General features: G+C 39.0%; 2 protein-coding genes across 3 annotated transcripts; both read left to right on the top strand.

The window, feature by feature from the left end:
* Positions 1 to 1,791: 1,791 nt before the first annotated feature.
* Positions 1,792 to 5,593, top strand: LOC124315322 (carbonic anhydrase 2-like). 2 transcript variants are annotated; one of them, XM_046780924.1, is made up of 8 exons: positions 1,792 to 2,072; positions 2,206 to 2,668; positions 3,687 to 3,713; positions 3,897 to 4,058; positions 4,142 to 4,292; positions 4,360 to 4,465; positions 4,631 to 4,858; positions 5,083 to 5,593. In XM_046780924.1, exons 1-8 carry the CDS (start codon positions 2,055 to 2,057, stop codon positions 5,305 to 5,307), a joined length of 1,380 nt encoding a protein of 459 aa, XP_046636880.1. In that variant the 5' UTR covers positions 1,792 to 2,054; the 3' UTR covers positions 5,308 to 5,593. The 2 variants fall into 2 exon arrangements, with proteins under 2 accessions (XP_046636880.1, XP_046636881.1); XM_046780925.1 differs by lacking the exon at positions 1,792 to 2,072 and having other exon boundaries at positions 2,200 to 2,668.
* Positions 5,594 to 8,364: 2,771 nt separating this feature from the next.
* LOC124315402 (carbonic anhydrase 2-like) lies at positions 8,365 to 11,273 on the top strand. Its single transcript, XM_046781061.1, has 8 exons — positions 8,365 to 9,683; positions 9,770 to 9,862; positions 9,969 to 9,992; positions 10,049 to 10,204; positions 10,269 to 10,419; positions 10,488 to 10,593; positions 10,655 to 10,882; positions 10,950 to 11,273. Exons 1-8 carry the CDS (start codon positions 9,572 to 9,574, stop codon positions 11,181 to 11,183), a joined length of 1,104 nt encoding a protein of 367 aa, XP_046637017.1. The 5' UTR covers positions 8,365 to 9,571; the 3' UTR covers positions 11,184 to 11,273.
* Positions 11,274 to 11,305: the final 32 nt, after the last annotated feature.

The raw sequence follows: 11,305 nt of genomic DNA, 5'->3' as shown, positions 1-11,305 counted from the left end.
GAGTAATCCTGTTTCAATAAAGGGTTACTCGCTGCCTTCTTTCTAACTTTTCCTTATTTGTTGTCTCTGCAATACTTTTCTCGTAACCCCATTTTTTATTTGTTTAGATAAACAGCTCCTAGTTTAATTGGTAAAACTCTGTCCTCGTGTACACCCATGGATGTGAAGGTGTGTGTACATTCACGATGACTCCCTTTTCCAATCCTGCCTGGCGTCAACTTTACTGAGGATGGAGTACTTGCGGATGCCTGGCTGTGAATTTCCCCGACTTAAAGGTAGGACAATTGTCTCTTTATTCTTCCTGTTTTAACTATTTGATGACGTTGGTTATAAAACGTTATTACGGAGTACGATTATTCCTGAGCTACTTCGTTGACTGCTTAGAAGTTTTCTCTTGCCGTTTTTGTTCAGGGTTAAAAATAACTCATTTGTAGAGCGACTGCTCATCAGGCTTGTTTTATATCTCACAATTTGTATGTCCAAAAGGGGGCCATACTGGCACCTCCTCTTTCTATCGTTAATATGTCACGCTAACAGAAAATGCTACTGCTACCAGAAAATTTCATTTCTCCCAACTCTATTAATTTCCGCGCATTTAATTTTTCGGTTTTATCAATTACGCTCTTATAACTGCCAACCAGTTCGTTACCAAACGAAATGACGTACATACAGCTGATATTATGCGATTTGATTTGCCGCTCTTTTTTTTTGGGCTACTCTGGGTTGATTAGCTGCTGAAACGTAATAACAAAGAAAATTCCAAATATTAAAAAAAACCTATAGCAGCCACACCTCTAACCGCCTCTAGCAATCATTTCCTGACTCGGTGACCTTAAACTTATAGCCCAGCTGTTCGTGAGTAGATCATATTGACTTGATATACTTTCAGCAGTCGCACAAATATTATGTAAACGCATAGTAGTGCCTTTATAGCTTAAAACCGATTTCAAATCAAACTCGATTGGCCTTGACAAAGAACCATCCGCAGGATTCATGACGCAATATCGCCCTTATTGAACTCATTCGTACAAATAAACCCAACACGTAAGAATGGCTCATTTTGGGTGTGAAGAGTTGAATAATAAAACATTTCGATCCGAAATATTATTTGGTGTTGGGTCGCGCAAAGTTGAAGTGGGTCTGTTGATTGCGGTCGTGACCAGGATTATAGGCTGCGTGTTGTTTGCCGGCTGCCTGGTCTATTTATATATGCCACGGGAAAGACCTTCAAACCGTTGCCGATCTCGGAAGCGATAAAAATATGGCGTCCCAAGGAAAGTGAGTCTTTTTATATTTGATTCAAAACCCCGCCCTTTTATGCATAATTGAGCGACGCTGTATCTATATTCTTCGTGAGAATAATTTCCATAGAGCTCACGAGAGAATCATAACAAAGGACCGAATACACAGGTTGTTGCGTACGACATAATTAGACTTTTGGGATATAGGAAAAGTGGTTTATATGTGGTCTACTACCTTGTTATTATTAGCCCCATAAGTTCCAATGTACCAACTTACGATTGGCACTTAATGAAACATGCAGTCATAGGTACCCAGGTATTATGGGGACTTGCCGTTGGCAAAGTCAGCGCCCAGCCATATCTGATGATACCGTGATAGGGTAATTTATTTGCTCAGGGCCTTGTTATTTCTCCGGCTGGTCAAATCTTGAAACCGGTCAGGTGCGGTATATCTACTACTACTAGCTCGGTCGACCGAAAGGGATGTATAGGCGAATTGAAAGAGGAGGCAACACGACGGATAAAAAAGGGTGGTCCAATAGTTTTGACGTGTATCTTCAATTGCAAATGAAAGTATACCGAATGGAGGGCTCCTAGTCTGGTTGATTCGGGCGTTGGACATCGACGAGGAAGCTTCTCCCACGCAGCCAGGAAGCTTCTGTGCACATATTTTACATTCAGATTTATCGTTTTGCCATTGTTCAACGATAGCGTGAAGAGTGAAACGTCGCTTCTATACCAACGGCAGATCAAAACTTTCCAAGAATTTTCTTTTGAGCGGACACGACCTTCTCTTTTGTTCAATTTTCAGGAATGTTGGCTGTATTCTCGGTAATATTTTGAAGCGTGTTGCATACATACCTAGCGCGTTCAAGTCTCCTATACAGCAAACTTGATTTTGCATAGCTGATGACGGTGAAAGTGTTTCTAAAAATTGATTTCCGCCTTTTGGTTGCCAATGCAGGTGTCGAGACCGAACGCGATCCTTGCCATTGTCGTCGTCTTTTTGGGACTATTGGCACCCACCAAATGTTTCCCCATCATCGGAGAGCCTTTCGTACCACCGGAATTCTTACCTACAACAGCCAGGGCGAATCCGGCCATTCCGGAAGCGATTCCGTACACCAGGATTCCTTACACTCCGTCAACAGCGGCTCCAAAAGAAAATGCTTATCCATCACCGTCGACTTATTCCTATACTTTGCAACCGGAATCGACAACAACGGCACTATCATCAAGAACAGCTGCGGAGAAAATCCAGTCGACAGTAGCAACTACAACAAGTAGTACCGACGCTCCTGAATTGGCAGCCACATCCGCGATCACAACCAGTTCTATTATTCCGTCGGACGTGCCAACTTCGCCACCAGCGAACGCGGGACAAGTTGACGACTCGGCGTTTGAACACTTTAGTTTGAAACCCCATCGTAAGTATATTTGATCTTGCTAATAGTTAACGTAAATACGGATAGATTAAAATCTTGGTTAATTAACTTCAGTTAAGCAATCGAAAATTCCGCGTATTTAGATATAAGGGCGGGAGTGTGTGGGCGGCGTTCCAAGACAACTGGCGTAGAACTATCAAGGCTAATTTCCCAATTAACGTTCAACGTGAAATCAGTAGATGTGATTAATGAAAAAACGACTGTTTGAGTAGCTTTACTTACCGGTACTCATTATCCTAACCGAAATTTTTTGGGCCAAGAATTCTTATACTGATGGAATGGATTTGTATACAATTCGCCAATTTGTTCCGGTTTCATTTTCAACTTAATAAGTTCGGTAGACATTTCTTTTTCATGACAATGCAGGAAATTCGTGAAGCGGCTTGTCGCGCTAATTATTCTGTTGTAGAAATTATTACGGTTTTAAAATATGATCCTGATAAAACTGATAGACAAAACGAGTCAAAATATTTGGCTACTGGCTTGACCATCTTTGGAGATCGAGTCCTCAAATTCTTTGTCCTTATATTTTACAACCGCGTGCGTTGCAATCGAATTCAGGAGATACAAAAGTCAGCGCTAGTTTTGAATATTTTTAACGAAACAGTTGCGCTTAAAGAGCTTGCAGCGCTTTTTGCTGAGAGTAAGCCATAAACTTGTTGGCCTGCGTCAATGACGGCCGTATGTGGTCAATTTTCGTTTCCCACAGTCTAGACACATGCCAGAATGCTTTCAGATAAATTCATTTGAATAAGGAAGGCGTTGGCCAATCGACCGAACCGTCTCGAATACGCGTGACAATCAACTGTGCAATAATTATGTGATATGTCGGTTACCAGTACGGAAGTGTTGGCATCCTCTGTCACTGGAGATTATTGGCCAAGATGCATGCATAATTTCACTGAATATTAATGACGGGTTTCTCCGAAGCCCATTTCAATATTTTGCAGTTAAGGAAATGATACTCATTGAACTTGTTCTATTTTTCTTTTTTCCATAGAAGCCAAACCTTTGTGGACTCATAAAGGTAAGGGTGAATCATTTTTACCATTATCTTTTATTTAAATAAACGACAATCTCTGCAACAAATCGGACACAAATGGATTGATTTCCCTTAAAAAAAGGGGAACCCCAATTTTTGTTTTTTATAAATGAATATAATAATTTTTTAATGAATTCCTTTTTAATCAATTTTAATATTCATGAAAAGACTCCGTGGGTTGGCACAGCAAATTCCCGACGTGCGGTGGCAGTCAGCAATCTCCGATCGACATCCAGCCGAAATCGACCGTCCTGACAGCTTACCCGAAATTTACATTCCACAATTATGGAAACCTCATTAGCATGGAGTTGATCAACAACGGACATAGCGGTTAGTGTAACCCTCCCTCCCCTTAAAATAAAACCCCATGACCGTGAAAAACATGGTGATCTAATTTTTTTTAAATCATTTAGCCGTGTACAATTTACCGCCCGACTATCCCACGGAAGAAATGCCTCACATAACCGGCGGCGGTTTGGATGACACGTTCGCCTTCGTTCAGTTTCACCTGCACTGGGGAAGTGAATCGAGTAAAGGCAGCGAACATTTGATCAAATCAAAAGGGTAAAATTTTAAAATTCCACTTCCAATCAAACAAGCCAATATTTTTAATTGTTTCTATTTAATTTAGTTATCCCGGGGAACTGCATTTGGTTCATTTCAACACCAAGTACGGATCGTTCGCCGAAGCCAGTCAACACTCTGACGGTGTGGCCGTCTTGGGTATTTTTCTCAAGGTGATATGATAATTGCCGTACAGGGCGTTTCTCGTTTTCTCTTTCGCTCTACGACCCGCGCACACACAAACAAATAGCGTCGTGAGAGACTCAGAAACGAGAAAAAAAAATAATAATAATTTCGTGATCGTGACATAAACGCTTCGATTGTATACACGCACTCAGGTGGGCCCGAGTGATAGCCAATCGTTTCAGCCTCTGGTTGAGCAACTGGGTGAAATCTCCAAGGATGGTGATGAAACGGTTTTGAGAAAACCGGTGGCGTTGAACGACATTTTACCCGGGCGGACTTCGTCGTTTTATCGGTACAGCGGCTCGTTGACTACGCCAAACTGTCAGCAAATTGTCATCTGGACCATTTTCGACAATCCGATTGAAATATCAGAAAAGCAGGTTGGGACTTTTATTTAAAAATTTATTTAAATTTTTATTTGATTAAAAACTGGTATGTGGAATTATTAGTCCTTGACTCAATGATCTTGTGCACGGCGTTTCGTCTGTAAGATTTTAAATTTCTCGGAACTTCAAGGACATTGAAACATGTCAAACAACCCAAAATCGAATTTACCGAGTGAAAGTATCTAGCATGACATTCTATTTTTGTTTTGAATTTTTAGTTGGACAAATTCAGGTCCCTGCAAGGTGACGACGGATTCAATATGGTCAACAACTTCCGTCCGACATTGCCCGTGAACGGACGCACCGTTTTCTACCGATCTTTCACTGGCTGCGAAATCTCCCGATCCTGGCCCATCACCTCATCTCCGTTTTCAGAAGCTTACAAGTGGAGCAAGTGCTTGATGGGCTTCGCTTACAAGTCGGTAGCCCCATCGTTGTTATAACATCATCTAAGGCTTCTCAAACGTCATTCAAAACATTACAATTGTGTCATCGCTAGCGAATGAAATCGATCCCGTGCAGCCAGTTCTCCTATTGCAGCGTCCTGTAATTTATGCCAACCCATCCAACTTGACAAAAATAATCTCAATCTCTCTTTTATTCTGTTTTTTCTTTCTTTATTGTCACCTTTGTCAATACCCGCGTGCTATACTGAACATATTATTTGGTGTGGTTGATTGTCTGCATGTAATTACCTCGCTGAAAATAAATACACCTGTAACAAATGTAGACAAACAGTTTTTACGTGTCAACTTCAGTTTAGTGTAGAAGATAACACTCGCGCCTTTTTAGTGGTATGTTACATTTGCCCTTGTTCACTTTTCATTTGGTTGCTAACACCGTATATGGCCAAGGTCGTCATGGAATCTACAGGGCAATTTCGGAGAACGGAAAAACTCAATTGAGTCAATCTCGCCCTTCGCCTCAATAAAAAATTCAAGTCGGCCAGGGTGTTGTTCCAGCAACTTGAGATTCTTGGATAATTCTATAGACCCGATATAACCTGTTTTTATTGACGGCGGAATCGCGTGCCAAACTGCTCCACTTGGCATCAAGAATTCTCATTTTAAGAAAAAGAACTTTGAATGTATCAAACAATTTCTCGCTTCATTCCGCATAACATTTTGAGCTCGTGTCTTATCTACGCAGCACCTTATCGTTAGACTGCGTTAATAATTGTTAATATTAGAGGGCGTTTCATAGGAAAGGAGGGACTCGATGGTAAAGATATAGAAGCATTCTAGAATTCCGAGTATAACAATCGAACTGAAATAGGAAAAAAGAAAAAATATAGGAAACGATAGAAACTGCAATTGAACCCCAAACAAAACAAATAACAAACAGGGCAACACCTTGACCATGAACATTTCTTCCACAAGCCTTGCAGGAATGCTAGGATTTGAAAGTGAATAAAGAAAAAGCTGATCGTTAGCAACCGGATCCAAAAATATGACTCCATCGTTTTGCAATTCAATTGCTTCACGTTATAATTATTATTTGCATTTTATAATGTGTTGGCGACAACTGTCGCCCATCTTGAACTCTATACATCTATTGTCACATCCGAATCGTGATTCAAATAAATCTCTAATCACGCTGACTCTTGAAATTTCAATGCGTTACGAAATGTTCATATCGACGTTCAATCGCGCTTGACACGGATGTAAAAGCCTACGTGACTTTTCATTATCAAATTCTCGTTTTGCCTTGAGCGGCTCCCACCGTATAGTCACTTTGATGTGGGGCGCACGGATCAGCGGCCAAGTGCGACCGCCGACCACAGACACGTGGAGACTGGAATCGATTTCTTATTATTGTGTTCCATTCAATTGATTTTTAACAGCCGATTCTTTTCTGTTGAGAGAACACGGCGGGTTTCTGCATTCTGCGCTGCGGGAGACTATGTATATTCACGACGAGATTACTTGGCACATTTTCCAATCACAGCCTTAATATAGAATCGATTTGATAAATGTAAAATGTTTATTGTTTCACGGTTACATTCCAACTAATAAAAAAACCGAAAAATGTATACTGGTTGGCGTATGTTTGCCTACGGGTTTTACTAAAACTATATGTGTGGTGGCATGGGTGTTGGCCAGCAGTGCTATGTGTTACGAGAGTGAGACGTTTCCGGGTAAACCGAATGGAATGTGAACCTTATAGGAGAGCTAGAAAAGATATGCAAATGTGTACATAGCGCCACAAATATTTCAGCTGAAATTTTGTGCGCTTTGGAATTTATGTATAAAAACTTGCAACACTGCATTAATCGAAGACGTGATTTCTACATTTTCAGGTGAGACTGGTTTTATACCGAGAAATTCAAGAGCGAGGACACAGCAATAAGATTGCCTTGGGTCGAAAGTTAGTATACGCCAACAACATTTTGGCTGACGTACGATTGGGTACGATCCATTTGTCTAGACTTGTCGTATAAATTACTCATAGATTGACGCTAGATTTCGAAAGCTACCTACTTGATAGAAAATGGACTATGTAATGCTTGTAACACAGAGCTGTATAACTTCTGATAGAACTTGTTGGAATGACTGGCAAGAATTTCCCATGGAAAATGGACTGGCGCTAGTTGTCAAAAGGAGAAATGTTCTATTAACGTCAAAGAGTTTTACACGTTTGATTTTATTTTTTAAAACCATTTATAGTTAGACTTGTTTTTACCCTGCTCTGCGGTGTCGGTTTATACTTCACCATCTTGAAAGTTAGCCGCACTAAAAATATACGTGAGTGGCTCTTATACTTTCACGGATTGTTCTAAATTGGAGCTATTCGTTAGTACTCACCTTCGCTGCAGATACGGAAACATGTAGAATAGTGCGGCCACTAATGTTGAATACAGATACTCCAAATCGGATTAAAATTAAGGAAATAATTTCGGACCAGGTAACTCCCTTTCACTTGTGGCATTCTTTTTTAAAATACTTGGTTTACAGCTTTCGCTAGTCACGTTCATATAATCAAATGGTTCTAGACTATAGTATAGATCATGTTTTTTTTATCGCTTCGTACATAATAAACCTCGTTCATTATAGGGAAACCAAAACCTGTCCGATTTCCTTTTGAACTTTTACTCTGACGAGTTTTTACTGTCAAAGAAAAAAAAGAATTAAAAATTGCGAAATACTACGTTCGGACTTAACGGGGGTTACGCAAAAAAAAAATACATTTTTTTGCACGATGATGCGATAAAATGAAATGATGACCTGATTCGAATGGGAACAATGACATTCTAATCACCGTAAAAAATTTTAACGTGGGCGAATTTAGCAATTCGCAATTTTTCTCGTATACTACTATTAAGGTTGTTATTATGTTATCTGTTTTTATCAAAATTGATTCATTTGCGTTTCCCAAGAATCCAAAAAATCCAATGCGATTATAATTGTAAATTGTGCTTTTTCTAAATTGATTCCATTTTGAGAAAACCCGATTTTCTGAATTTATTCAGCCATGCAGCGCGTTTTACATTAAATTTGCTCCACATTTTCCAAGAATTGTTCGTTTTTTTTAACTAAGCAGAGATAACACAAGTCAGGGTTACATTCGAACCAGTTGATTTATGGTGATCGAATGCCATTACAGTCGCAAGTATCATTACGTTCACTGCCATCACGGTTCGTTGACTTGGCAGCGTTCGGATGCCAAAACATCAATAACACTCAGTGTCCTTATCCCATATAGCAAAGTATTATATTTTTTATCGATGGAGCTTAAGGGTGTAACCTGTTAACCGCACTGGAAGAATCACTTATGGTTTCAAGGTGAAATCAATAGGAAAAAAAAAACAAAAACAAAAAACGATACGTAACATAAATCAGAACAGATCAGCACCGCTCCACTTGTTATATCGAAAACCCATTTCCAAGAAGGTTATATCTTTCCTTATTGGTATACTTTATAAGGACTTAAGCTGTACCATTCCTTATTTAATTAACGATTTCTCTACAGTTTCACGACAGCTGTATAACTCTTTCTTTCTGAATGTGCCGCATTGATCTCGACGTGGGAGTTGGTTTTCCCAAAACTGGGCGTGGTTATGGAAACCAGCAACCTTTCTTTAAAAGCTTTTAATAATAGATACAACGTTTTAGAAGCTTTCAAACAGCTTTTAGCACCTGCTAATTCGTACGAAATGTTCTTTCTTATTAGTTGTTGTATCTAACAACAGCCATTAAAAAAGACATAACACGTATTATATGGCGAACTGATTCCCGTGTTTTCTGTCATCTTACGTCACATGTTCTCTACTAATAAAGGAAAAAGCGTCAACATTTTTAGCCTTTAGTACAGAAGGCAAGATGGTACCAGTTGGTGACTATAGATGAGAGCCTATCCAAATTTAACCTACAGCTTCTTTCCTTTTTAAAATAAATTGAACAACGACGTTTGGACGACTCCTCTATACCTGTTCAAACGTATGTGAAATTGTCATTTCTGAGAATAAAACAAATTTGGTGGCTGATGAAAAAGTGAGTTAGAAGGGTTGATATCTAGGCTTGACAAGCATCATCGTTGTTTACTTGGGGCTGTGATACCTTGGCTCAGATAATTTGTAATTCAATTTGAAATTTAAGTTGTGCCACTTATTAAAAAGAAACCAAGGATACAAAAAATATTTTCTTCTGTCTGAAGATACGAAATTTTTAATCGCGACGTAAATTAATTACTGGCGCCAATAATTCAAATATGGCCGAAAATTTATTATTGCTTAAACACATAATATTGGCATTCCTCGTGTGCAGCAGCTTTTTGCAGATTGTCAACAACTCGCCGATCAGAAACGTGAGACCGACAAAGGGTAATAATAACAAGGTCACCACTACTGTGTCCCGAGCTGCGCAATAACAAGCTGCCATGTCTTGATTATTCGACAAAAAACCACAGGTAAAAATCACCAAGCAGTCATCAACCCTAACATCATGGTCCGCACCCATGAAAATCCTTGGATTGAACATTGGGAAATTAAAAAACAACGGGGTAACATGTCTTTTTATAAATGTGGTTGGCATTAAAGCTTTTTGTTACAAGAACAAATTTTCACTTTCACTTTACGCTGCTTTTTTTTCCTTCATAAATTATCTAGCTATCTCATCCTGGAGTTACACAGGTAAAGACTTATTTATCTCAAGCCTTTGTATTAAATTAATTAATTTTTTTTAATAGACCCAGAGGCTTGGCAACATTCATTTCCAACATGTGGCAGTAACCTTCAATCGCCAATCAACATTGAGACGGCCTCTTTGAGAGCCTACCCGAAATTTTACTTTGGTAATTACGGAAACATCGACCGGATGACTGTTACCAATAATGGACACACAGGTAAGAGGATACACGAATAAAATTATTATTGATGTTTTATGTTTTTATATTGTGGCTTGCGCAGTGTTGTTTAGCCTTCCCTCGAGCATTCCGGCAGAGTCTATACCCTTTATTACCGGCGGCGGATTATCAAATCGATACAATTTCGTTCAATTTCACTTTCACTGGGGAAATGATTCATCGCACGGCAGCGAGCATCGCATCAAATCTAAAAAGTGCACATTTAATTTAATTTTTTTAATGTTTTGTGGAAATTATGATTATTTTTAAATTATTTTTAAAGATATTCGGCTGAACTTCACTTGGTTCACTATAATACCAAATACGGATCGTTCTCCGAAGCGACGAAATACGATGAAGGTCTGGCCGTTTTGGGTGTTCTCATTAAGGTTTTTTAATTTAGCTAATCTTCTTAATATTATTCGAGTTATTCTAAAACAAATGTCAAAGGTAGGGAAAAAGATTAATTCAGCATTCCGAGCTGTCGTTGATCAGTTGAATGAAGTTGACGAAGACGGTGACGAAACGACACTGGTAAATCTGATTTCATTTAAAGATTTATTACCGTCTCGAACCACTACATTCTTCCGCTATTCCGGTTCTTTTACAACGCCCGGATGTGAGGAAATAATTATCTGGACTGTTTTTGATGACTCCATCACTATCTCCGAGAGCCAGGTAGAGATTCCTTCATGTTTAAAGTATTTTTGTTTTAATACTATTATCCGAAAAAAAAAAATTACAGCTATCGAAATTTAGACTTTTAAAAGGAAGAGATAGTTTAACTTTGGTAAATAATTACCGGCCCGTTCAGTCTTTGAGCGGACGCACCGTCACATATAGATCTCATTCCGGATGTCATATTACGATAAACTGGTCTCATATTTCCTCACCTATCGTCGACATATATCAATATAGCACCTGCGTATTTTCTTTTTATGCAAATTCTTTCCTAACCATTTTAGGTGTAAATTTATAACAGTGACGCATTATTTCATTTTTATAAACTGCATAAATATTGATGAAGCTAAATAAATCGAAAATCTACTTGATTGTCGACCCGAAAAAGTCCCTGTTCTTTCGGAAGCCTAACAATGAACG

Source organism: Daphnia pulicaria, chromosome 11 (genome assembly GCF_021234035.1).
Source record: "Daphnia pulicaria isolate SC F1-1A chromosome 11, SC_F0-13Bv2, whole genome shotgun sequence".
Classification (NCBI taxonomy): Eukaryota; Metazoa; Arthropoda; class Branchiopoda; order Diplostraca; family Daphniidae; genus Daphnia; species Daphnia pulicaria.
Note: the sequence above shows the minus strand (reverse complement) of the source record. Positions and strands in the feature narration are given on the sequence as shown.